The sequence below is a fragment of the Neofelis nebulosa genome, chromosome 6, assembly GCF_028018385.1.
Source record: "Neofelis nebulosa isolate mNeoNeb1 chromosome 6, mNeoNeb1.pri, whole genome shotgun sequence".
NCBI classification, from domain to species: Eukaryota; Metazoa; Chordata; class Mammalia; order Carnivora; family Felidae; genus Neofelis; species Neofelis nebulosa.
This window is the reverse complement of record NC_080787.1, coordinates 8,471,650-8,499,356: the sequence shown is the minus strand read 5'-3', so window position 1 is coordinate 8,499,356 and position 27,707 is coordinate 8,471,650. Positions and strand designations below refer to the sequence as shown.

Here is a 27,707-nt window from a genome sequence, read left to right as displayed (position 1 = left end):
TTAACCTCCTCTTCATTCTTTCTGAGGAAACTAGTGTAAAACCCACTCCAAATTCAGATGTGGGAGTGAACCAGAAAAAGGAAAGCAAAAGTATGTGGGATCCCTCAATAGCATGTGGGATCCCCCAACATGGGAGGGATAGAGGGGATCCCTGGTGGTGAATGGAAATCCTAAAATCTTTGCTAGCCAGGTGGGAGGCCCAAATGGGAACAATAGCATGGTGGCATCCAGGATGGGGGTGGGGGTCTGTCTTCAAGAGGAAACAATTACTCGGCGTGTAAGTATTGGGTGGCTGAACAGTTATGGAGAATGGAAATCCGTGAATGAAACTAAGCAACACAACAAAGGAATCAGACTCCAGGGAAAACAGAGTTGTACGAGGAAGGAAATGATACTACACATACTACTTAGCCATGAAAAACGCTGAAGTACTCCTCTTGTTTTAATGGACAATTGTGGCACAATTATACTGAGAGACGAAGGGGAAACCCCAGCAAGGAACAGGGTTAGAACCTTAAGACCTTGTCAGTCATAGTAAGAAGTAAAAAGAAAATTACCTAAAATTGGGGGGAAAAAGAATTAGCAATATATGTGAACTACTTATTTTTTAATGTTTATTTATTTTTGAGACAGAGAGAGACAGAGCATGAACAGGGGAGGGTCAGAGAGAGAGGGAGACACAGAATCTGAAACAGGCTCCAGGCTCTGAGCTGTCAGCACAGAGACCGATGCGGGGCTTGAACCCACGGACCGTGAGATCATGACCTGGGCCGAAGTTGGACGCTCAACCGACTGAGCCACCCAGGTGCCCTTATGTGAACTATTTAGAACTAGGATAGTCATAATAATAAAACAATAATAATCATAAAAACCAGAAGAAACACACAAAAAACCTCAAATGGTCGTCTCTGGGAGTGCGAATCAGGAAGGGGTTAAGGGACTGCTATTTCTCAGTCTGAGTCATTGTATTATTTGACTTAAATTTTTTTTTAAATGTTTATATTTGAGAGAGAGCACATAAGCTGAGGAGGGGCAGAGAGAGAGGGAGACACAGAATCCTAAGCAAACTCCAGGCTCTTAGCTGTCAGCACAGAGCCAGATGCAGGGCTCGAACTCATGAACTGTGAGATCATGACCTGAGCCAAAGTCAGGCACTCAACTGAGTGAGCCACCCAGGCACCCCGCATTATTTGACTTTTTAAATTATGTTTGTGTATTACTTGGACATTACTATTAAAATTTAATTTTAAAGAGCATTAACAGGGGCACCTGGGTGGCTCAGTCAGTTAAGCGTCCGACTTCAGCTCAGGTCACGATCTCACAGTTTGGGAGTTTGAGCCCCGTGCTGTCAGCACAGAGCCCACTTCGGATCCTCTGTCTCCCTTTTGCCCCTTCCCTGCTGGTTCTCTTTCTCTCTCTCTCTCTTAAAATAAACTTCAAAAAAATAATAAAATAAAATAAAAAGCATTAACAAAAAGTAATTTCTGACCATGACCCAGTCTCTAAATGGGACTTCCAATTTTCAACCCTTAATCTACCACCATAAATGGGATTCTGGTTTGAGAAAGTCTGCATTCACAAAATTCACAGAGGATGAGAATACACAATTGCTCAGCAGAACACAGCTTTCTCTGGTTTAACACCTGAGAACACTTGTGCCAAGATCCCTATGAATCCGCGTGATGTGATCAGCCCTCCTATAAGAAATACAAGCAGGGATCACAGAACTGCATTACCATTTTACCGTCACATTGAAGCACAGCTCAGTCAAAGCCAGTTTGTGAAAAAGGTGAAAAATTCAACATCCACTGGCTGCAACTTAAGGCAACTGTCGATGTGCCTTTAGGCACTTGCAATAAATACTGCTTTTTGCACTAAAGCTTTTAATGAGACTGCGTAGCACAGAAGTCAAGTGCAGGCTTTCTGCTACTTATTCTCTAACCGATAATACAGGGATTGTGCACATTGTTGTAGGAAAACCCAAGAGCCTACCTTCAGGCTGTCTCTAGACGTCTGAACACGCGGCACCCCGTCTCCATCCAGAGTTCTACCGGTGGAGTTGAGTTGAGGTTTTATTGAGTGTTAATTGCCCCGAACTTTCAGCTGGCCTCACGTGTGAAGGGATCATGCTTTGGTGGCCAGAAAACCCTCTCAGATAAAGTCGTGGCAGCTGGATGATGAGAAGATCAGCACTGAGATAGGGCTAAAAGGGCACAGGTGGGGTAGTGTCCATTACAAGAGGTGGCTGTGGGCGAGGTTAGGGTTTGGCATTTCTAGGTGCCTTGGCTTAATGTCATCTGATGACCGCCCCCCCCAAACACACCATTGCTCCTAACAGTTGTATAGGTAATGCATCGTACACTGAATCCCCGTTTTATGAACCTACATTTTATGAGGTCATTTTTATTTAAAAAATTTTTTTTTAAGTTTATTTATTTATTTTGAGAGAGACAGAGATAGCACAAGCGGGGGAGGGACAGAGAGACAGGGGGGGAGAGAGAGAGAACCCCAAGCAGGCTCCGTGCTGTCAGCTTAGAGCTCGATGTGGGGCTCAAACTGATGAAATGTGAGATCGTGACCTGAGCTGAAACCAAGAGTCGGACACTCAACTGACTGAGCCACCCAGGTGTCCCTCTATGAGGTCATTTTAAACAGCGGTGCTTTTCATACGTTTGGTTATTTCGGTCACCGTGATGGTTGATAGAGAATTTTTCAACTGCCTAAAAGAAAACACTTTAGAGTACTATCTCGACTTGTTATTGTTTATTTCAGTTTTCCGGGTTAATGCAACGGTAGCTGCCCTTAGAGAAATTAATTCCTGTGAAAACCAATGAGGAAATATAGCACCTCTGCAAAATTCTCAGGCCACCCAGACCAATTCTCAGCCGCCAGTATTTGCAAATGATATTTCAGATTACCTAAGTCTCTAAGCTCCTTTATGCAGGACACATTATTGCAGGTCATGACAGAGAGAACGTAGCAAGCCCAAAATTTAACAAGGAGGTGTTTGTTGATTTCAGTTTTGATGACAGAATCGACTCTGTACTCAAAAATCCTCATGAGGATAGGGATAAACTTGAAATTCTTGGCTTTCCTCTGGCTGGTAGGATTTAAGTAACACCAGCAGGCTATACTCTGGAGCAGCAGAATCTTTACTTTCGGCGCCAGCTGGTGATTTTGCAACAAACTGGCCACTTCTTTTATGTGCTCAGTGGCGTATTTCCCAGCCGTGGGTCCTCCTGGAAAATAAGTATTTGCATTTCAGAAGTATTTGGTGTATCTAGGAGCTGGTGACATTTGAGTGCTGATGTGTCCATATTCCTTTTGCTGTATACTGACACTTTGGATGCTCTGAATTTTCCTTTTCCTTCCCCCCCACCCCCTCCTGGTGTGCTGCTGTGAACAGGAAAAAGTATGTTGATAAGCACAAAACACGAAAGGGACTGGAAGTTCCCCGCCTGTCAAAGTCTCCTCCCTGGCTCCTTTATTCAAGCACCTACTTGAGTAGGTGTCAGGAGTCAGTACTTCAAGATGAACCGAGCAAACAAAACGGAAAACCAAAACACTGCTCTGCAAAGCCAGGGTGTAACTCGTAAGAGAGGTTTTTCATGAGCCGTCCCTTGCTGTCCTGTTCTCTCTGATGTCTCATTTCTCAGCCCGACTCTTGCAGATCTGGAACCAACGTGACCTTATAAGATTGCTCTTGCTTGGGAACCCAACCTGGTTCCCAGACTGACCCCACCTGAACCCAGGCTCTACTTTCCTCGTATACTGGAACCCCAGATTGCCCGAGTTCAAACCTCAAACCCTAAGAAGGTACTGGCCAAGAAAACATTGGACGAAGACTACTCAGGTGGTGAGGAGTAGCTGGCATACTTGGCCAGATTCTAGCCACTGGAGTTTTGACCTGGCTTGGATTTCTCTTAGTGGCACTACCACAGTCCCGTGGACCCAAGGATGTTCTAGCCAATGTTAAAGCTTTAGCTGAAGCCTGGGCATAGGCTCTTTCCCTGCCTTCTACAAGTATAACTAAGACTGAGGTTACATACCATCAAGTTAAAGAATTCTGACTCTTTTATAACCACCCAGCTCTTCCCCCAAATGGTGAACAGAGCTCTACAGGGAACTTTCTCAAGTGGTGGGCGCCATTTATCCTTCCTTCACATGGGAATCCTCCAGCTTCTTTCTAGCTCTGTGCCACTGGTTCTCACCCATCCTGGCACCTAGGACCCCTTAGTTCTTGAAAACGGTAAATGTTTTCTCTCACGGACGCCATTCTTTGAAAAATTTAGTCTGTCAAATTACATCTCATTAAAAAAGAGATCAGTCACCTATGATACTTATAGCTACCAGAGCTTATCATCAAGAGACGTGTTGTTGAAGATTATGTATAACATTTCACTGCATATCCTGAAATTTATTGGAACAAAAAAAGTGGAGTGAGTTTAAACCTGATAATCATTAGAGTGGTGTGTGTTTGAGCAGTTTACCACGTAATTTTCTGGCCAAATATACATTCACGGTTGCTTTTCACTGATGCCCCAGTGCCTTCCTGATAGGTGTTTTAACAGCCTTAGGCTTTTAATGATTTTTCTAAGGTAGTTTCTGTGTAATGCATTTTTACAAGATAAAAAATAGGGGTGCCTGGGTGGCTCAGTCGGTTAAGCGTCCGACTTCGGCTCAGGTCGTGATCTCACAGTTCGTGGCTTCGAGCCCTATGTCAGCTCTGTGCTGACAGCTCAGAGCCTGGAGCCTGCTTCAGATTCTGTGTCTCCGCCCCCCACCCCACCCCACCCCCCAACCTCTCTCCTGCTTTCTCTCTCTAATACAAATAAACATTAATAAAATAAAAATAAAATATCCACTGGTATTACTCTGTGTTGGAATCATATCACTAAGTTGGAATTATATCAAGTCGGTTTAGATATTTTATTTTTTAAATAATAATGAGAACTTTGACAGGCAATTTCAGTATAGTTGTTTTTAACAAAAGTGGGAAAGTTCTTACTGAGTAATTTATTTGATGGACATTCTTTTTTAAATTAAAATTAATTAATTAATTTTTAAATTTACATCTAAGTTAGCATATAGTGCAATAATGATTTCAGGAGTAGAATCTAGTGGATGGACACATTATTTTAAAACATGAGATCCTTAAGGAGAAAATGATTAGCAAATATCTTTGGTGGTACAAAGACAAAAAACTAAAAATTTAGGCAAAGGAAATGTTATTGGAATTTTAAGATCAGAGCTATGAAAATCACTAACTTACAGCATTATAACAAGCAGAAGATTTTGAAAGACCTACATTAGCACAGCTGGTTAAATCAGTACCAGCATGGGGCTCCTGGGTGGCTCAGTGCCTCAGGTCATGATCTCGTGGTTCGTGAGTTCGAGCCCCTTGTGCTGACGGCTCAGAGCCTGGAGCCTGCTTCAGATTCTGTGTCTCCCTCTCTCTCTGCCCCTCCCCTGCTCACGCTCTCTCTCTCAAAAATGAATAAACATTAAAAATAAATAAAATAAATAAAAAATAAGTCCGTACCTGTGAAGGCCAACAGTCCGATTCTATATGCAGCCTGAGCCCTCTTCTCAATGGCTAGAGATTGATTCTTCAATACACGACCAAGCACCACGAATTTTTCTTTGTGAAAAATACTCTCAACCGAAGGGATATCTTCTTCCTTCTTCTTAATGAAAATGCGCCTAACAGTGACATTCCAGAACTTCTGGAGGCGCTGATACAGCCCCACAAAATACTGGTAGATCTGAGTTGAAAATTGCACATAATAAGTATGTGCCTTAGACATCGTATGAAAAAGGCCAGTGGTGCTTCAGTTATCCTTGTGTTGTGGCAGCTGAAGTCAACAGTCTAGAACTCTGGAATGTATCTCTTAGCGACACTGGAGAATGGAATACACAAATCAGGGGCAAGCAATGGAGGCCTAAATTCTTCAGGCCGCCATCGAAGGCCTTCTACAATTTCAGTCAAATCAAGTTCACTTACACGCCTCTGGTGCACGGAATCTCAGCGTCAACCACACTGGCTTCTCCTCACATACGCCAGGAGTGTTCCCGCCCTTGTCCCTTTGCTTGCACAGGATCTACGGGAACTTGCCTGTTCTACTTGGCTTATTCTGAATTTCCTTTCATAGCATTGTGGCTATTCTGCTTATTTGTCACGGAATCAGAGTTTTCCTCCACATCATGGATTTCCTATGTTGGTCCTATTTTGCTGAGAAAATAGAAGCAGTCGGTGGAAGGCATGGTTGCCTTCATTGCGTCTACCTATCTCCATCCGTGCACATATACTCCAACTGTCCTGTTGTTATGGACCCCTCTCCATTCCTGCAGTACATTTCGTGACTTGTCCCACTCAAGGAGATTGCCCTACAGTTCTTCTCTTCCTTAACTAAGTTTTCCATGTTGACTGGATCCTTTTCACATCAACAAGCACGCTGTACTTGTTCTCAAAAAAATAAAACACTCTCTTGACCTCATAGAACCCCTCTGCCAAGTTATTGCTCTGTTCCTGTTTATACAAAAACTTTTCTTTTTTAAATGTTTATTTTTGAGAGAGAGACAGAGCGTGACCAGGGGAGGGACAGAGAGAGAGGGAGACACAGAATCTGAAGCAGGCTCCAGGCTCTGAGCCATCAGCACAGAGCCTGACACAGGGCTCAAACCCATGAACTGTGAGATCATGACCTGAGCTGAAGTCAGATGCTCAACCGACTGAGCCACCCAGGCGCCAAAAACTTTTCAAAGAGTTGCCATACTTAGTGTTTCAAATATTCTTCCACTGTCTCTTGGATGTACTCCAAAGATGGATTTCAAACCCATGAATCTTCAGGCTCACCGATGACCTTCATTCTGCTGAGTCCAATTCTCAGTCCTCAGCATTGGATACTCCTTTTTCCTTGAAACACTCAATTCACCTAGCGAATAGCTTCTAAGATGTCACACTTGATTTTTCTCTTGCTTGCCACCCTCCATTTTCCTTTGCTGGTTCCTCTTCTCTCTATGACCTCCAAATATTGGGGTGTTCCAAGACTGTTCCGTCACACACACACACAAATATATTTTAATATTTTATTTAAAAAATTTTATTTACTTATTTTGAGAGAGAGAGAGAGAGAGAGAGAGAGAATGAATAGGGTAGGGGCAGTGAGAGAGGGAGAGTGAATTCCAAGCAGGCTCCATGCTGTCAGCTCAGGGCCCGAGGTGGGGCTCAAACTCATGAACATTAGATCATGACCTGAGCCGAGATCAAGAGTCAGATGCTCAACCGACTGAGTCACCCAGGCATCTCATATTTAACATTTTATTTTTTGAGTAATCTCTACACCCAACATGGGGCTTGAACTCACAGCCCTGAGATTAAGAGTCACACGCTCCCACCAACTGAGGCAGCCAGGCGCCCCCCTCCCCAGTTTTGTATTCTTAACTAGATTTCTCACCTGGACTCCAAACACATTCAGTCACCAACTTGACAGCCATCCATTTGGATGTCTACGTGGCTTCTCAAATATAACATGTCCAAATCAGAATTCGTGCATTTCCTCTCTAAGCCAGCTGCTGCTCAGGTTCTCTGTCTCGGAAGAGGGCACCCCGATCCTTCCAGCGGTTCAGGTTGAAATTTTTGGATTTATCCTTGGCTTTTATTGGTCACGCATCTCATTTCCAACTTATCGACAAGGCTCTACTGTCAACGTAGAAATTTGGACGGCGGGTCCCTCTCCATTCCTACAGTACATTTCACGACTTGTCCCACTCAAGGAGACTACCCTACAGTTCTTCTCTTGCCTTCTACAAAGTGTACCTGCCTATACTCTTCAAATATATCAAGATACGGAAGCTCAAGGAAAGGGGGAGTGGCTACTGTTGTAAGTGAGAAGAGCCTTAAAGAGACATGACAACTAAACATGTAATCCATGGTTGGAACCCTGTATCCATACGCGTGTGCATGCGTGTATGTGAGCACCTGTGCATGTGGGTATGCGAGCACGTGCATATGCATGTGAAGGCTATAAAGGATTATTAGTGGGACAACTGGGAATCATGGACATGTGTTGGCCAGCACGGCAGCCACATGTAGCTTTGGAGCACGTGAATGTGACTAATCTGAATTGAGCTGTGCTGTAAGTATAAACTACGTACTGGATTTCGAAGACTTAGTATGAGAAAAAAATAAAAAGAATGAAGGTGCCTGGGTGGCTCAGTTAAGTGTCCAACTCTTGATTTTGGCTCAGGTCGTGATGTCATAGGGGAAGGGGCAGAGAGAAAGGGAGAGAGAGAGAGAATCTCAAGCAGACTGCATCATCGGTGTGGAGCCCAGTGCAGGGGCTCAAACTCACCAACCGTGAGATCCTGACCTGAGCCGAAATCAAGAGTTGGTTGCTTACCCGACGGAGTCACCTAGACGCCCCCCAAAATGTATTATTAAAGTTAACTTCCCCTATTATTTTTACTTTTTAAAATCTGTCTATTAGAAAAAAAATTAAAAATAAACTGTGTCTGCTAGTAAAATCTAAAACCCCAAGCATGGCTCCTTTTCAAGTCCATTGTACTTATTGTTACCTCTTCTTCCCAGAGATATTCACGTGGTTCACCCCTCAGTTCCTCAGGTCGTTGCTCAAATGTAATTTTCTATTAGGCCTTCCTCGAACACCCTCTTCAAACTTGTGACCTTTGCCATGTCACTTCTCCCTTCCCTAACCTTGTGCAATTATGATCGCCTTCCCTGTCTTTCCCTCACCAGCATATGAGCCCTGTGAGGGCAGAGATTTTTTTTTTTTCTCTTCACTGCTGTATCTGCAGCATCAAGAACAGTCCCCAGGGGGCGCCTGGGTGGCTCAGTCGGTTAAATGGCTGACTTCGGCTCAGGTCATGGTCTCACCATTCATGGATTCGAGCCCCGCGTTGGGCTCTGTGCTGACAGCTCAGAGCCTGGACCCTGATTCAAATTCTGTGTCTCCCTCTCTCTCTACCCCTCCCCGACTCGTGCTCTGTCTCTCTCTCTCTCTCTCTCTTGCTCAAAAATAAACATTAAAACAATTAAAAAAAAAACAACGAACAGTCCCCAGTATATACCTTATTCATAGTAAGTATGCAAATAAACAAACACACAAAACTTGTTGAATAAATGAGAAGTTAGAGATCAGGTTTGTAGCAATTTGTTTCTCACACAAAGCATACTTAGAATTTCTCAAAATCAAGAGAATATTAATAAGAGATATTATCTCCAGGAAAATTTCAGGGATAAAAATATTTCTCTTTCTATTTGACTAATTTGCTTTTCGAATACAGTAAGAAGGGCTGGTGTTTTCTGCCGAGTTGGGGTTTACGGTTTTCCTTTACCATCTTGTAAAGTTAAGGAAGACAATTCAGTTAAACAGTATAGCAATAAACCTTCCTTGTAGGAGAAAATTTTTCCTGCTGACTCAAAGGAATCACTGGTATTTAATAGCGTCAGTGGGTGAATACTCTCCCAGCTGAATGCTGGGGGCTCCTCTGTGATGACACGTGTGGGGTGTGGGCTGGGAACACACAAATGAAGGCTCTTAGCATCCTCAAGGGGCTCGTGGTCTCTGCTCACAGATACCACAATTCTGAAACACAGCTCTTTTCCTCCAATTAGCTTTACAACACATTGAGAGGTAAACATTATTATCTTCATTTACAAGTGAAGGAATTTCAAGATGAGAAATTCAAGTTGCGAAATGAGGCACCCTGTGCTGTAGAAACGCCAGCTTAAGAAGGGCATGTGAAAAACAGAGCAGACTCTGTGCATAAGAGTAACAATTCAAAAATAATTTTTATTTTAACTTACATGATCGAAAGAGTGATGGATACAAATGCCACGAGACTAAAGGCACCCCCTCTGAGTGAAAATAAAATGCAGAAATGAATACAAAAGTACGTAATTAATTACTCATGCAATATTCAAAAAATTAGAAAACGAAAACAAAACTAACAAAAAACTGTAACATTTGTGATTTGACTTTCTACAAAAAGAATCAACCATCTAACAGAGACTATAGGCTACAGACTATACATGCTAAACTACAGACTGTACAATGTACCTTTAAAATGAAGGATATATGCATATATATAATATTTATAAATATACAAATATATATACACATTATAACTTCACAGTTGAAAGAACTATTCGCCAGGAAGTCTGGCAAACAATTCTTACTTTAAAATGGATTAAGAGTTGTTCTTAAAGGTCTTGCTAAAATGTAAATATTTAAAACGACACCTAAATATTTGATACGAACACATCCAGAATACAGTTGATATTCCACGGTTTAAATCACACTCACACATTTTATTTTGATATCTTGGCATATCCCACCGTGTATACTCTTAAGAGGAAGGAAAGTTAGTACGAGCTATCTAGTGGTCTTGTACTTTATTTAGTGGAATTGCTCCCCTGATACAGAAACAGTGAGGGGAGCTGTTGTTTTAACTATTTGGCCAAGAGATCCCACCCAGTGATGAGTGATTTCTCTGGGGCAGTAACTGTCCCTTGTGCCTCGTCCCTCGGGACATTCTTCCTCCTAATCTCATGGTAATTCCTGTAGAAGCAAGGACCACTTGTGAATCTCCTTCTGCTCCCGCCCCATTAAGATTCCTCCAAGTGCCCAGTTCTACGACCCCAAAGAGCATCACAGCTTTCTGATTCCATGAGTTTTTGTTTTGATTTGTCTTAGCAGCAAAATACCTCTGTTGTAAAAGCATCATAAAAAAAAATGGCTCGTGTTCACAAAAGCTTCAACTTCGAATGTCTTTTTTTAAGGAGTACGGGTATCATCTTAGACATCAACCTGTCTTTTATCCATCACGGAAACATGCTTTGGGAACGGTCAGGATGGAGAAAAGAAACAAAAGAGTAATGGAGGCTTGGAAAAAAAATGAAGTTAAAAAAAAATTTAAACTCTTACAATGTGTCATTTTACCGAGTTTTGCGGGCAAACTGTTATTCGAAGAAATTCTTTTTTGTGCTTTGCATTTAAGGTAAAATTAGGTAGCTGGTGGGGCCCCTCAACCCTCAGGACACGACGGGGAGACACCGCAAGGCATGTGACAGTCATCAAAGTATCATGTGACGATTTTAGGCTTAGAGAAGAACTTCCAAAAAAGTACAAAGATGGCTGTTTTAAAATTCCATACATACGAGATAAGATGGACTCTTTTACCAAGTATTGTCAGCGCAATCGACACCGTCATCTAGGGAGCCATATTGGCCCTATTCTATCGGCCAAAGGAAAAGTAGATAGGTACTATGACGCTCGACTTTGACTTCTATCCATGACGTGTTAAATTTCCAGACAACCTCAGCAGAACTCTTCAAGGTTTAAACACGCCCGCTAAATCCCAGCACCATCTTGATGAACAGGGCCATTTATTAAGATGGCTGTTGGGCAGAGCTCATTAAAAGGCCGTGGCAACTTCAGCCCCATGACGCCCTCCAGCGTTAACACGGTCTCGAGGAAATTTGTCCAGCTGTTCGTACGCCAGCCGCCCATCTTCTCCTGCGCGCAGAACATCAAAAATAAACACCAGTTTAACCTTCTTATTCATCACTCAGGATAACGAATTGAAACCAGTTGTTTGGGAATGGATTGCTATATTTGCTAATGTTAACTTTAGTAAGGAAAGTCATCTTCTGTAATTCTTAATTATGTTGTTTCCTAGGTACTGTTTAGAAGAGCCAAGAACTTTTTTTTTATACTCAAATAAAAAAAAAAAACTTCCAGGGGCGCCTGGGTGGCTCAGTGGGTTGGGCGTCCCACTTCGGCTCAGGTCACGATCTCACAGTTGGTGGGTTCGAGCCCCGCGTCGGGCTCTGTGCTGACAGCTCGGAGCCTGGAGCCTGCTTCGAATTCTGTGTCTCCCTCTCTCTGCCCCTTCCCCGCTCGTGCTCTGTCTCTCTCTCAAAAATAAATAAAGATTAAAGAAAAGAATTCCAGTGTAGTGAATATACAGTGTTATATGTTTCGGTTTCCGGTGTACAATACAATGATCCAACAGTTCTATACATTACCCAGTGCTCATCAAGATAAGTGTACTCTTAATCTCCCTCACCTATTTCACCCATCCCCCATCCCCCTCCCCTCTGGTAACCATCAGTGTGTTCTCTGTAGTTAAGAGTCGGCTTTTTGGTTTGTCTCTTTTTTCCTTTGTAGAACAACCAAGTACTTTTGAGTTAATGCCAGAGACTAAAATAATGTCAGGGTGTGGAACAGTTGAACTCCTAGGGGCATTCAATGGCAATAATTTCACACATAGATTTCTTCCTGAGAAACCATATGGATTATAAGTGTGTTAGAGATTTCAGAATGGCTGGTCCTTGACTTCAAGGCATTGAACTTTGATATAGCTTTTACTTTTTTACATTATATATTGACATATCTAAAGGGTCTTTTATAAAAGTCAAATTTAGCTAAAAAACTCTAGCTAAAAAAAATTACCCTTGGCCTTGGACACATGTGGTGATGCCATCTACCAGCTAGTAACTAGGTCACGTCTGCCAGTAGAACCATCCTGAACAGCCAACAGGTATTTGCAAGTTATCTGAACATTCCATTCTATTTTTTCCTATTTAAAACAATGATTAGGAAACGGGGAAAACAATCACAGAGAAGTAGTGATAAGAAGCAGGTTTTCACGTATTTAATACAAGAGAGACAAAGCTGGGAATAATGAGTTGTGGTCAATCAGAAGTTCATTAAGAGGGACACCTCGTGGCTCAGTCGGTTAAGCTTCCCACTTGGGCTCAGGTCATGATCTCACAGTTCATGGGTTCGAGCCCTGTGTCGGGCTCTGTGCTGACAGCTCAGAGCCTGGAGCCTGCTTTAGATTCTGTGTCTCCCTCTCTCTGCCCCTCCCCAGCTCACATTCTGTCTCTCTCTCAAAAATAATAAACATTAAAAATAAAAAAGAAGTTCATTAACAAAAAAAGTAAAAAAAGATTCATGAAACGCTAGAAATACATTGATGTGAGTTTTTGAAAAGCAGTGTAATGGTGGATTTTATAATATATCGTAGTCTCTGGAAACAGAAGCCTCTCGATCAACTAACGTTTGTCTTTTAGAGGGGTATATTTAATTTTTTCGGTAATACATCACATACCAAAGGAAGGAGACACCTGCACTTATAAGAACTTAGCGAACTCCTCTAGACAAAGGCCACCAAATTTTAGAGATTTCTGCAGATTGTTTTGTCATGCCTTGTTGACTTTTCTGAGGCAAATGCTATTTTTTCCCCTAATTCAGTAATTTTTACTTTTCTATTGCTTTGGGGTGGAATCCTTTTTTGAGACAAAATATTTGCACAAAACCCTGACATATAAAACATTAAACACAGCACCTTTCCAGGTGATGACAGCGGGGCGGGGAGGGGCGGGTAGAGAGAGACAGAGTTAGGCACATTCGTACCATGGCACACAGCCTGAATGGCTTGGGTAACTAACGCTATTTAGAACCCAGTGAATACCCGGCCCGTTCCTAGCGTGTGCATGGCTGTATCCCAATTTAGAGGTGTGCAGTCCTTCCCCAGAGTCCCGCAGACTGTAGGTGGGTCAGGATTCCATCGCGGTGCCCTACCGGGTCTGGGTGCCCATAAGTGAGTTATGCCTCAATGGGCCCTTCTGCAAAATGGGACTAACTGCCCTTCTCCCTCGTGGAGTCCTTCGGAAGATTAAATGCGCTAACTCATGCAGGTCCCTCAAAACAGTGCCCGGCACAGAGCGAATCCTCTACGGGTGTAACCCCACATCACTGCAGAGACACAACCAGAGCTGGGATGCCGGGGCCTCTTACTCTAACGTTGTTTTCCGTGGGCGTTGATCTGCGTTGGCCCCTCCTCTGGTCTGTCAACAGCCCTGGGAAGCAGGCAGGTGTTGGAGGAGAAAGGGCCTGAGCTTTGGCACATGGGGCAGTGTGCTTTCAACCGGTCTGAGGCCCAGCCGGACGGGTAGGTGGCCACAGCTACGCAGACAGCAGTGGGCAGCGGCCTCAGGTGGCGATTTACATGTGAACGGTAACGACTCAAAATTAAATACGGTTAACCTTCAGTTCCTCACTTACAGAAGCCACTAATTCCACAGCAGCCGTCTAGGACAAAGAGACCAGCCCCCAAATCACAGGGGGACCTACCAGACACAATTATCAACTCGGTCATCTGGGTGAGTTAAAAACACACCAGTGTTTGTGTATTAAGGTCAAAGGAGATTCATAACATCGGGTTCAAGCATCGGTTACATCTTAGAATCACCTGGGGGGCTTTGAACCGTCCCAGCACCCAGGCACACCCCAGCCCACTGAAATCAGAACCTTCGGGAGTAGAACCCCGGGCATGAGTGTATTTGAGAGCCTCCTTAGTGATTCCAAAGTGCCAACTAGTGTTGGGAACGTGAGCTGGTGGTGTGAGGGGGGCATGGGGACCGGGGAGCCCTGTAGGTGAAGCAGGTGTGACCATCGCTCCTGGAGATGCTGTTTGTGCCGCTGAAGTGACTCCTGGGGCACATCTGGAGGGGACAGGCTTCTCTGGGTCTGGATAAGGAAGTGTCTCTGAGCTGTGCAAACACTTGGCTTGCCTTCAGTGTTAGCCCAGAACACAATGGGATAAAAGAGGTTCAAACTAATAATACCCTGGGCATGTGTTTAGGGAATTAAAGTTGTATGCCTAAAGCAGCCATAAGGAATCACTGTTTTTAAAAAAAAAATTTTTATGTTTTTAATTTTATTTTTGAGAGAGAGAAAAGGGGAGGGGAGGGGCAGAGAGAGAGAGAGAGAGGGAGACACAGAATCTGAAGCAGGCTCCAGGCTCTGAGCTGTCAGCACTGAACCTGATGTGGGGCTCAAACCCACGAACCGCGAGATCATGACCTGAGTCAAAGTCGAAGGCTCAGCCAGCTGAGCCACCCAGGTGCCCCCTCACCCAAATTTGTTTAAAAATTTTTTTAACGTTTATTATTGAGAGACAGAGACAGAGCATGAGCAAGGGAGGGGCAGAGAGAGGAGGAGACACAGAACTCGAAGCAGGCTCCAGGCTCTGAGCTGTCAGCACAGAGCCCCACGTGGGGCTCGAACTCAAGAACCTGAGATCATGACCTGAGCTGAAGTGGGATGCTTAACTGACTGAGCCACCCAGGTGACTCAAGGAATAACTGTTTTATCCTTCAAACAAACATGTGCTGGCTTGGATTTCTGTGGATCAAATGATGTATTCGTTAGCAGAAGGAAGTGTCATTTAACCAGTAACTGTAAGAAAGAACACCTACAACAACGAATGTGATTTGCACGGTGATTATAAATGCCACGAGGTTCTGCCTTACGTTATTATGCGACTATAGCCAAACCAGGGTGGCTTCTTTCCAACTAGTATTATTAGCCGGATTATATTTGAGGACTTTTAGAAGCATAGTTTTTGCACATTAAGAGCGGTTGCAGTAGTAAAATTACAACTGTCTCTATCTTTTATGCAGGTCAGAACAGCCTCTCTCTGCCCCCTGCACTCCTCCGAAAGAACAAAGGCGTGAAACCTGGTAGGCAGCTCAGCCAACCGCGGCCCCCGGAGTCCCAACCCAAGCTCGCCAGCCCCCGTGGATCCCTAACTACTGCCTCTGCTTTAGGTTCGAGTCTACGTCCTGGCCTCCAAACAGTGCAGGCTGATCGGCCTGGCGGGGCTCCCGAGAGCGGCCCTCCCCCAGCTCCAGGCGGTGAGAACCGGGCATTGGACGGAGATGGGAAGCCACCAGTTCCTCATAGTGTGTGTGTGTGATTGTGACCTACCTTGTGTGTGTGTAACGTGCCCTGTGCAAGTGCGCGATGTACCTTGTGTGAGTGTGACCTCCCCTGTGTGTGACGTATGCCATGTGAGCATGCGTGTGACGTCCCCTGTGCGAGTGTGATGTCCCATGTGTGTGACGTCCCATGTGTGAGCATGAGTGTCAGCAGGGCCCCCGGGGGGAAGGTGCTCCCACGGAGCCCACGAACCGTCGGGGCCCAGCTCCCTTGGAGAGCACCAGAAGGAAACAACGTGTAAGCGAAACTCACCGAGAGACAAGAGGGTCTCCGAGGCCACGTTTCTGATTTCCTCGGTGTCGCACTGACACAAAGTCACCAGCATCTTAATGCTTTCGGTGGCCTGCGAGGAGAGAGCCGTTAGTGCTGCGACACCCACGGCGGGGCCACAGGGGCCGTACTGTCTTGCCCAGGGTTCCCTGGGCCCGCTGAGCGTCCGGCTCCTTAGGGGCTCTTTTAAAGGAACACATTCCGCGCCGTCCCTCCAAGATGCACTGGATTCGTCTCCCGGGATGGCGCCTGGGCCGCGCACCCGCAGGAGCTCCAACAACTCGCGTTTGGAAGCGGAGTGGCCAGCGTGTCCTTCCAGAACAGGATCCCCTTCCCCGAGCTCTTTCCCACGCGCCTCACTGGTTCCAACCCAGTGCTCAGCTAAGGACTCTGTGTTTGGCTTGTGTGCTCAACGGGAGGACAGCCAGAGCAGGTGGTCGGAACCCTCGTCTGTCCATCCCACACGTATGAGCGTCCCAGGGACCGGGCAGTCGGCCAGGCAGTGACTGGGGCTCGGTCCTGACCCCCCAGGGTTTCTGGTCCAGTGGAAAGACAGACGGTGGGACAATGACAGGCGGGGACACGGTGCTCGGGCAGAACAGAGCTGGGAAACGTCATCTGGTCTGACCTGGAGAGTCTTCACAGAGGAAGCGGTGTCTTAGGGCAATTAGCCACATTCAGGCAAGTGGTAGGTGTGTGTGTGTGTGTGTGTGTGTGTGTGTGTGTGTGTGTGTGTGTACGTGCGTGCACGTGTGCATGTGTTGGGCGGTGTGGGGCAGGAAATACATTCCAGGCGAGGGGAGCACCTCCTACCAGGACCCCAATCAAGGAGGGGCCTTACCAGCCACATTAAGTGCTTTGAACTTCATCCTTAGCATGGTGGAGAGCCACATAAGAGCTTTAGAAGCGGGATTTGTGGGGTGTTTTGTTTTTATTTATTGATTTTGAGAGAGGTAGAGAGCGAGCAGGGGAGGGGCAGAGAGAGAGAGAGAGCGAGAATCCCAAGCGGGCTCCGCGCCGTCAGCGCGGAGCCCGATGTGGGGCTTGAACTCACAAACCGTGAGATCACGACCGGAGCTGAGATCACGAGGCTCACCCTTGACCCACGGAGCTACCCGGGGCCCGGGACTCGTGCTGTAGTGAGAGCAGCCTCACCGCCGCAGAAAGCGCGCACGGAAGGCGGCTCCAATCGGGGTGGGCAGAGCGGGCTGCCTGGCGGTGGGGTCCGCGGGGCGGGGCCGTCGGGGGTGAGGATGAGGTGGGGGAGGGGCACGGACGAGCTGCACCCCCCCACTGAGGTGGGCGAGCTGGGTGCCGGTCGGAGGTGACTTCCCAACAGGGACGCCCCGCAGCCAGCGGGGCACGTGCCAGCGAGGGAAGACCCGGCCTGGCAACCGGGGCGGGGGGCGTCATTGGCCTGGGGAAGATGACAGATACCCCCGGGAGAGGACGCGTGCAGGCAGAGGAGGGCCTAGCGCCGCGTTTCCACGGACACCACGGCGTGGGGCACGCCTGCGGCCAGACCCAGATGCTTCCGCTGAGGTTCTGACGAGCTGAGGGACCAGATTGCGAGATGGCGATTCTCCTTCTGGAAGGAAGCCAGGCGCAGAGAGCCCTGGTGCCGGTGACAGAGGTGTCAGTGGCAGTGAGCAGCACGGGCAGACCACAGGCTCTTAGCCCAGAGAAACAGATGAGGGGCCCGAACTCCGAGGGCCTCTTGGTTTGAGGATCTTGATCTCTCATTTGGGTCCAGTTTGGTAACAGAAAAATGTGGTTGTCTGCTTGCTAGCATTAACTAAGTACTACTAATAATAGTAACGATAAAAATAAAATAATGATAATAATGATGATGATGATGTTTTCCCTGACAGGTTAGTTAGAGTTGATTGGTTTGGGTGGATGAAACCCCCGTGTCTACACTGTTTTTCACACCATGCTGCCCAGAGCCCCTTTCAGGAGTTGGGAGGCTGGGGATGGTTTAAAAAAGAGATGTTTTGGGGCGCCTGGGTGGCGCAGTCGGTTAAGCGTCCGACTTCAGCCAGGTCACGATCTCGCGGTCCGTGAGTTCGAGCCCCGCGTCAGGCTCTGGGCTGATGGCTCGGAGCCTGGAGCCTGTTTCCGATTCTGTGTCTCCCTCTCTCTCTGCCCCTCCCCCGTTCATGCTCTGTCTCTCTCTGTCCCGAAAATAAATAAAAAACGTTGAAAAAAAAAAAATTTAAAAAAAAAAATAAATAAAAAAAAAATAAAAAAGAGATGTTTTGTACAGCACAAAGGATCGTATCTTCTGGAAGAAAAGAGAACAGTGGAGGAATCGGGGCTCTCAGACTTGAGATCTGCTGGAGTTAAAACTGTTGCTTTTACTGTCACGTTCACACTGTGCAAATCCACAGAAGCGGACACAGTTCACTGTACCCTGGTGACTTTGTTTCCATTAGCTCTGTGTCACAGCCATCGTCTCTGAGATGTCACGGGCACCAGGAGGCCACTCAAATAAACAGCAGTCACTGTGGGCTCTCTTGGCCACATAAGGTATTTTTCAGCACGTGACAAGGAAGGCTATATTTCCCAGAGCTGTTTTTCTGCACAGGTCATGAGACTTCTTTTGAGAGTATTAACCCCTCTCTTCATGCCCATCCGGCTACAGGTCCTGCTCCTTGTCCCATGCGGCCATCCAAGATTTTAGCAAGTTTGAAGGTGTGACTTTATCTTTTTCTGAAAAGTGACTAGTCTTATTTTTGATGATTTAAGGTAGGTTGAACATTAAATCTTTCCTACTGAAAGGCAAACTTTCTTTTCTTTCTTTCTTTCTTTCTTTCTTTCTTTCTTTCTTTCTTTCTTTCTTTCTTTCTTTCTCTCTCTCTTTCTTTCTTTCTTTCTTTCTCTCTCTCTCTCTCTCTCTCTCTCTCTCTCTTTCTTTCTCCTTCCTTCCTTCCTTCCTTCCTTCCTTCCTTCCTTCCTTCCTTCCTTCCTTCCTTCCTTCCTTCCTTCCTTCCTTCCTTTTAATTTCCTTAAGTAATCTCTACGGTCAACCTGGGGCTCAAACTCATGACTCCAAGTTGCACACCCCTCTGACTGAGCCAGCTGGGCACCCTGAAAGGCAAAGTCTCTAATGTTGGGAATTCTCAGCCTTTGTTTCATTTACATTTTAGCCCTGTCACTGCTCAGTGACATGTCCCCCTGACACACTTAAAATGGGTGAGCTGCTGCTGGGGTGCCTGGGTGGCTCAGTCAGTTGGATGTCCAACTTCAGCTTGGGTTGTGGTCTTGGGGTTTGTGGGTTCGAATCCCCATTGGGCTCTCCACTCTTAACGAGGAGCCTGCTTCAGATCCTCTGTGTCTCTCTCTGCCCCTCCCCCATTTGCTCTCTGTCTCTCAAAAATGAATGAACATAAAAAAAATTTAAAAAAAAAGGAAGGGTGAGCTGCTTGTTAAAGCAGATAGATCATGAGGAAGCATCTGGGAATTTATCGGCACATTGAATTTCAGTATTTCCTTACAAATTTTATTTGTTCCTGTTCTTTCTTGTACACAAGAAAAATTGGTGAAATCATCCTATCAACTCTTTTTTTGGGATAAGCTATCCATTTCTGGGCTGTGGACTGCTGAAACACATAATTATTTCATTTGGAAAATGATCAACCCTAACGAAACAAAGTCACATTTAGCTACTATTTAAAGAAAAGACCCCCAGGGCGCTTGGGTGGCTCGATCGATCAAGCATCTGACCTTGGCTCAGGTCGTGATCTTGTAGTTGGTTCCCTTCATAGGTTCGAGCCCCGCATCGGGCCCTGTGGTGACAGCTCAGAGCCTGGAACCCGCTTCGGATTCTGTGTCTCCCTTGCTCTCTGCCCCTCCCCCGCTTACTCTCTGTTTCTCTCTCAGAAATAAATAAACATTAAAATAAAGTTTTAAGAAAAGACCCCCAAATGAATACACAGTTCCCACCGTGAAGGAGGTAAGACAGGTGCCCCCAAGTATGGGAAGAAAGCTGTTGGGTACACTTGGCCTAGACTTGCTCAGAGCTGAACTGCCGGGGCCTCGGAGACTGGATCTTACCTGCAAGCTTTTCAGGGCCAGGCAGGCTGCCTTCTGGAGCTGGGGGTTTGCCTTTGTCAGTGCCTCACAGTAATACAGCAAGGCCTGGAAGAGAGGGAGGGACCCCGTGAGGACATTTTGATGTGTTTGCAGTTTCAGAGGCATCACTTTTACTCCCGGACCTAAACTATAGATAAAACGAGACATTTCATATGACCTTCAGAGCACAAAAAAAAAAAAAAGAAAAAAAAATCCATAACAATTCATGTTTACTAAAAGAACTGTCTCTGAATTCAATCCATTACTCTATCAGGTCACAGACTCTGTGGACTATGAAGCTGGAAGGTCCAAAGTTACGTTTCCAGCATTCAACAGCCCCTGAGGTCTAGCGCAAATGCTAAGATTGCAGAAGGGTCTGTAGGGAAGGAATGTGTCTCCACAGAAGCTGCGAGACGCTAAGTGAATCGCGTGGAAGAAAGCCACCTTCCAAAGTGCCAGGACACGGTGCACGAAAATGATACTCGACCTGGACCGGGAAGGACGGGTTAGATTTCAGCCAAAATTAAGAGTTGGACGCTTAACAGACTGAGCCACCCAGGCGCTGCCCCCCCGCCCAATTATCTTTTAAGCTGGCTTAAGACCCGGGCCCTGCGTCACCAACCACTATGTGACCGGCTCTCTACTATCTTCCTGATTTCCTATGACTTACATTGACCTAATTATCATTACGTATGTACACATATGTACGCCTGTGTTTATATCTAATCCTACTCTCTCAACTTGCTCACACGTGCTTCTGGCATTTTACTTAACTTCCTGTGCCATAGTCCGTCAATCTGCAAAGTGAGTAGAATCAAAAGCCACTCACAGGCCTTTCTGATTCTTCCACATGGTGACACATGTCAAGGACTGAAATCCGGTCTTAGCACGAAGTAAGGCCTCGATAAATAGAGCTGTAGCGTTACTGTTATTCTTATATACATCTGCGTATTCATGTATTTGTTTATAGGAGATACAACAGTGACTCCTTTTCTGTTGAAGCTCCCTAAAAGATGGAGATCTTGTTTTTTTTTTTTTTTTTTTTAATCTTATTTGATTCCTTACAGCACCTAGAATGATACCCTGCGCTGAGTGAGCACCCGTCAACTCTGGTGCCACCATCGTGCCTGGATGAAAGAGCTTGAAAGTGTAACCAAACACCTGGTGATGTGTTTGCTCATGGGATGGCACCTAGCACTGTGGTGGTCCCTCCCAGTTGTGATGAGACACAGCCTAGTTTCTCAGTGCTGGACAACAGCCCCACCCTTAATTTTTTTTTACCGTTTATTTATTTTTGAGACAGAGAGAGACAGAGCATGAACAGGGGAGGGTCAGAGAGAGAGAGGGAGACACAGAATCTGAAACAGGCTCCGGGCTCCGAGCTGTCAGCACAGAGCCCGACGCGGGGCCTGAACTCACGTATCGTGAGATCATGACCTGAGCCGAAGTCAGACGCTTAACCGACTGAGCCACCCAGGCACCCCAAGAACAGCCCCACCCTTAAAAAATATGGAGATATAATTCACATACCATAATATTCACCCTTGAAAGTGTATGGCCCAGTGGTTTTTCATACACTCACAAAATATCACCACTACCTAATTCCAGATCATTTTCTTTTTCTTTTTTTTTTTTTTTTTTTTTTAGTAATAAAGTTTATTTTTAGTTGGTACTAAGAGAAAGGGACCAGATCATTTCCATGACTCTAAAAAGAAATCCTGTACCCTTGGGCAGTCATTTCCCTGGTCTCCTCCCTCTAGTTCCTGGCAACCACTGATCCTTCTCTCTCTCTGTATTTCCCTAGTCTGGACATTTTGCGGGAACGGAATCACATAACATGTGGCCTTTTACGTCTTGCACTTTCACTAGCCAGATGTGTTCAAGGTTCCTCCAGCACGAGTCAGAATTCCTTGTGTGTTGCATCATATTCCTCTGTAGGGACAGATCACATTTTGCGCACTCGTCAGCTGATGGACATTTGGACTGTTTCCACTTTTTGGCTGTTGTGAGTAATAATCATATTAAATGTCCCATTTCACTTAGGCTTTTGCGTAGTTATCATCAATGGGTTTTTGACCTCCAGGGCCAGCCCTTGTGAAAACTGTAAAGTGGATGAACTTTAGCACATGATGCTTCTCCATTTTCCCCGTCCATTTCCCTCCTGTACCCCTCCTAAGAGCTTCCAAGCTTTAACCACCTAACCAAAGTTTAACCCGTTGTGCAAAGCATACATTCCAAGGCTTAACTGGCCAAAAACAACTTAAATGGTTCTTCCTCTCAGGCATGTTTGCATGACACTGATTCAAGAGGGATGAAGTGCTGCATATGGGCCCGGTCAGTCCACCGCTGGTAATGGGATCTTTGTTTTGTTTTGTTTTAAATTTTTTTTTCAATGTTTTTTTGTTTTTGGGAGAGTGAGAGAGTGAGAGAGAGAGAGAGAGAGCACAAGCCACGAGCAGAGGAAGGGCAGAGAGGGAGACACAGAATCTGAAGCAGGCTCCAGGCTCTGAGCTGTCAGCACAGAGCCTGACGTGGGGCTTGAACCCACAAACCGTGAGATCATGACCTGAGCCAAAGTCGGATGCTCAGCCGACTGAGCCACCGAGGTGCCCCTGTTTTGTTTTTTGAATGTTTATTTATCTATTTATTTTGAGAGAGAGTGTGCCTATATGAGCGGGGGAGGAGGAGAGACAGGGAGAGAGAGAGAGAGAGAGAGAGAGAGAGAGAGAGAGAGAGAGAATCCTAAGCAGGCTCTGTACCACCAGCACAGAGCCTAACATGGGGCTCGATCCATGAACCGTGAGATCATGACCTGAGCGCAAGCCAAGAGTCGAACGCTTAACCAGCTGAGCCACCCAGGTGCCCCAGGAACAGGATCTGTAGATGGGACTTCTGGACCACACTGTCCCTGTGAGCATGAAGCCCGTAACTCTGCTGGCTTGAGTGGGAACTGGGCGCTGTTCCCTGGCCTGAGAAAGCATGTGGCACTTCTCTGTGCCTTGCAGAGATATACCATCTCACAGGACACGTAAGCAGCATCTTGCTCACTTGGGTTTGAGCAGTGGCCCAAGAAGAGGTGGCTGCTGTGACATTTGGATCGATAAGAGTTATTTTTTTTAATATTTATTTATGAGAGAGAGAGAGAGAGAGAGAGCGAGTGCACAAGCAGGGGAGGGGCAGAGAGAAAGGGAGACACAGAATCCAAAGCAGGCTCCAGGCTCCGAGCTGTTAGCGCAGAGCCCAACGTGGGGCTCAAACCCACAAACCATGAGATCGTGACCGGAACTGAAGTCGGACGTTTAACCGACTGAGCCACCCAGGTGCCCCACAATTGGTAGGAGTTCTAAGAAGCCAAGAGAAGGTGTGCTGTTAAGCAAGAAGTCCCTGACACTGAACAGGACAGCGAGCATCTCCTCTGGCAAGTCCCAGATGATTGGAGAAACAACATCCCAACACAACGGTACAACTGGAAAGGATGGACATCTTCTACTTGTTTGGGGTGGGGGAGCGAAAAGCATCAAAAGTGAACAAACCTACAACTTTTAGTTTCAGTAGCTACGGGTTTTCAAAGGTTCAAGATTTATAGAAACACCAGCTCTCACCTAGGTATTTTTATATTTGCTTTAGCCCTTCACATGTGAGTACAGAATTAATGTGCCAATGTTTGCTATTTTATACAAGAAAAAATGGAAAGAACTCAAGGTTTGGGCATGGTGGGTCCAACATTTCTAGGTGGTACCTAAGTTTCTAGCTTCTTAACTAGTGTGTCGTCTAAGCCATCTGCAAGGGGACACTCTTTCGTGGAAAACGAATCCAAGGGCATAACAATGAGAGCTGAACTGGAATAAAGAGAGAGCATGTGGCCAGTGGCATGTGCCCTAAAAGTAGAAGGCGCACACAGAAGAGCCAAAGAAGGGCTGTGTTGTAACTGCTGTGGTTGCTACTGTTTTCTGTGTTGTTTTTTAATTTTTGATGTTTATCTATTTATTGTAAAACTGAGAGAGCAGGTGGGGGAGGGGCAGAGAGAGGAGGAGAGAATCCCACACAGGGTCCACGCCGTTAGCACAGAGTCTGATGGGGGGCTCCATCCTATGGATCGTGAGATCATGACCTGAGCCGAAATCAAGAGTTGGATGCCCAACCGACTGAGACACCCAGGTGCCCCAGGCTGCCTTTATCTAAGGAGACGCTAGACCATGGGTCCTTGTCATGACCAACGGGCACTTGTCACGACCAAAGGGCACCATGATCCCACGCACAGAAGACTGTGTCTGTATAGGCTGCTACCAGCAGCGGTCACACGCCTTTAATTTTCCTCCTCTCTCTTCAGTAGAGTGAGGATGATTGGCCCATAGAACAGCCTGTTGAGCAAATCCCAGTAAAAGACTGGAGCTTTGTAGGAAAGAAGAACATGAAGTCCCTGCTCTTGGGCCCAGATGACCTTAGAATGGAAGGTCTTGTGGAGACACAAACATCCCACCATTCCCCAGCTTAGCTGACACCTCAGAGAAGTTAAGCTCTTCTCAGCTGTCAACATTTGACCTTTCCCAGGACAAGAAGGGGCCAACTTTGATTTTACTGAGCTGATCTGAGGGTGGGCATGAGCTGATTTTTAGAACAACTGTTCAGATTATAAAGGGGACCGAGCCGCTGTCTGTACGGGGCCCCTGCGTGCTTGAATTGCCAATGCCTGTTACACCCGGCTGGTACTGAATTAAAGCCACGGAGGGGTCAACCTCCTCTCCCCTGGCAAAAAGGAGTGATGGCTTTCGAAATTAAAAATATTCTTGTTCTTTGACTCAATGGTTTGATGACCGATGCCAAGTCACAAACTGTGTGTGCCTGTATGCTCATCATGATATTTTTCAGAGTTGGGATCTCCACAAAGGCCCATCAGCATGGAACAAGATAATAAATTATAGAATATCCATACCCTGAGATGCACATTCACCCCTCAAATAGAATGAAGTAGATCAACATGTTCTAACAAGGAAAATAACCATGATCTATTACATTTAAAAACTCAGTTATGCAACAGAACAGTGTGATCTCATTTAAGAAAAAAAATTATTATAGGGGCGCCTGGGTGGCTCAGTCGGTTAAGCGTCCCACTTCGGCTGAGGTCACGATCTTGCACTCCGTGAGTTTGAGCCCCGCGCTGGGCTCTGTGCTGACAGCTCGGAGCCTGGAGCCTGCTTCGGATTCTGTGTCTCCCTCTCTCTCTGCCCCTCCCCTGCTCGCACTCTGTCTCTCTCTCAAAAATAAATAAATATTAACAAAAAAGAAAAAAATAATTATAGACATTAGCATATGCGTAGACGAACATTAGAAGGAATGTACACCAAATCCCTAACAGTTTTCTCTGGGGGCTGGACTTATGGGCACTAAAATATTTACAGTATATTTTGTAGTTTAAATTGTGTTACAGGGTATGTATTATTAATAGGCAGAAGAAAGTTATTTTTTTATAAGAAACATTTGGCAAAACATTAATAGTAAATGATAGAAAATTAAAGAAGCTTCTGGCTTGATGTCCGTGGTTTGGGGCTTTACCTTTTCCCTGAAGTGCTCGTTTCTGGAGGCTGCGGTCAAGTACAGCATCACAGCCTCACGGGCTTCCTGGTCATCGCCAGTCAGCAGCACAGCCAGGGTCCCGAGTACTTCCTGCTGGGCCGAGAGGCTGCCCAATGCAAGGTCACTCATGGCCTGGAGCAGTTTCTCATCTCTCAGCGACTGCAGGGTCTGAATCAAGGAAACTAGCGAGTGAAAAGAAAGCAGAGTTCACTTTCTGATTGTAAGGTAACACACTCACTTTTTTTTATACGACTCAAGTATACGTGTAATAACAGACCCACGTACGCAAAGTCAGCATATGATGAAGGTGATGTTTTCAGTTAGTGAGAAAAGGGCATGATTCTAGTAACTCTATTATGGCAAATGGCAAACCTTAATAGGGAGTAGCGAAGGCAGATCTCCATCTTGTACAGCCACTAAAATAACTTCCAGATGAATTAAATAGTCAAATGTAAAAATATACAGCGAAAGAACTACAAGTAAAATCTTCCCGATGAGAGCCAACTCTGTTGCCGATCTTTTAGCCATACCCGTCTGGCAATCCCCTGGCCCCGAGTGACCCCAGCTTGATGTTCTCTCTGTCTGCACTCGGGCACCTGGGCCCCGATGGAGAAATCCAGCTGGTTGGCTGGAATATGGAGATGATATGATAAAAAATAAAATTCTGAGTCCCTTTTGGACAAACTGATGATGTTCCATGACCAAGGAATGTATTCTGATCCCTCATAAAGTACCCGGTGCAGGCATCTATTAGTCACCGAAACATTAGGATAAGAGTGTATCTGGTCAGTACAGATGGGAAACGATAACCTAAAATTCACGATCCATCAGTAGACAGCATCCACTATTCAATGGACACGTTAGTGAATTTTTGAGATTTTTTTTTTTTTTTTGGCTTTAATTTCCTATTTCTGCTGCTGGGGATGTTGTGGTCACTTCACTGCTTTTTAAATAAATGCCACAGCATAAGGTCTCGAGACAGTATTATGTATAACAATGGAACAAACAAATCATGGAAAACAACCTAACTGTTCAACAATCATCAACTATATTCGCATGCACCCAAATGCAGGGATACTACAAAACTAAAAAAACTTTCAAAGGATAAATGGGATATAATATCAAATAAAAGCTAGGACTGAATGCTTTATAATAGGTCATCACAGCTTTGAAATGTCAAATCCATGCATATCCAACTAAAAATACATTAAATTTTAAAAGTAAGATAGTAGGTGATTTGAATATTTTTAGGTGTACTTTTTTGTTTTCTAGTCTTTTTTTTTTTTTTAAATAATGAGGGCCTTTTTCTTATTTAAAGGAAGAAGAAAACAAAAAAGACATGTACAGGGTTAGGGTTTCTCCACGGTCCTCCTCCACTCCTACTGGTAAGTAGGTACGCCTTCCCCCGGGACCGTCGGGGGGAGGCTCAGGGATGTCAGCTGCTACTGATGTCATTTGAACAGTAGAGAAATTTACTCAGAAAACTGCTTTAGAGACAGTGACAAACTTAGAGAAGATAGGAAGACTATCCTCAAGTGAGATCCTGTGGTCTCCCGCCTCGGTTCTCCTTCTAGAACTCTGGACCAGCATTTACTCCTCATGAGGGCTACGTAGACTCTCCTGTGTTCGGGCTGGCTTAGGCACCGGGTCGGGGGGAGAAAGTGCGTCTTCTCACTGGGATGTGAGCTCTGTGACGGACCTGTCAGTGCAGGGTTCAGCGTTCTGGAGGGAAGGGCTAAGTCTGGTGCTGAGCCAACCCGTCTACTCCTAAAGAACACACTGCAATCCCACCCCCTTTCACCGGCAGCGGTGAAGTCTGGGTGGATTCACAGAGCACAGACTGGGGAGCCAGAACCCAGCCCCTCGTGCCTGGCCCCGCCCCCAAAGAGGTTTCCTCTCATTGCAGCTGCTTATTTTATTTTCAGCATGTGACACCACACGAGAAGCGAGGCAATCATGAACTTCAGGCCACCC

At 45.7% G+C, this 27,707-nt stretch overlaps 2 protein-coding genes across 10 annotated transcripts in view; both read right to left on the bottom strand.

Annotated features, from left to right (window-relative positions):
• Positions 1–2,748: 2,748 nt before the first annotated feature.
• Positions 2,749–9,967, bottom strand: ARMH2 (armadillo like helical domain containing 2). Of its 2 annotated transcripts, none has more exons than XM_058732834.1 (3): positions 9,830–9,967; positions 5,543–7,050; positions 2,749–3,239 (listed from the first exon to the last, which is right to left on the bottom strand). In XM_058732834.1, exons 2-3 carry the CDS (start codon positions 5,805–5,807, stop codon positions 2,812–2,814), a joined length of 693 nt encoding a protein of 230 aa, XP_058588817.1. In that variant the 5' UTR covers positions 5,808–7,050; positions 9,830–9,967; the 3' UTR covers positions 2,749–2,811. The 2 variants fall into 2 exon arrangements, with proteins under 2 accessions (XP_058588817.1, XP_058588819.1); XM_058732836.1 differs by having other exon boundaries at positions 5,543–5,900; positions 9,830–9,926.
• The window catches only part of RIPOR2 (RHO family interacting cell polarization regulator 2), a 234,576-nt gene continuing 216,664 nt past the window's right edge, over positions 9,796–27,707 (bottom strand). For 3 of the 8 annotated variants that reach the window (XM_058732823.1, XM_058732827.1, XM_058732825.1), the window contains exons 19-20: positions 25,713–25,915; positions 19,566–20,225 (exon numbers count right to left, since the gene is read on the bottom strand). In XM_058732823.1, the coding sequence (XP_058588806.1) occupies positions 19,887–20,225; positions 25,713–25,915 (542 nt within the window). In that variant the 3' untranslated portion in view covers positions 19,566–19,886. Of the gene's footprint in view, positions 11,541–16,067; positions 16,159–17,006; positions 17,701–19,565; positions 20,226–25,712; positions 25,916–27,707 lie in introns of those variants that run through there. The other 5 variants (XM_058732832.1, XM_058732824.1, XM_058732828.1 and 2 more) reach the window with 4 other exon arrangements.

Coding starts and splice junctions, on each gene's coding strand:
- ARMH2 (XM_058732834.1), bottom strand. CDS start 5,807: ATGTCTAAGGCACATACTTATTATGTGCAATTTTCAACTCAGATCTAC. Junction 3,240..5,542: donor CGGACTGTTGGCCTTCACAG/GTACGGACTTAT, acceptor CTTATTTTCCAG/GAGGACCCACGGCTGGGAAA.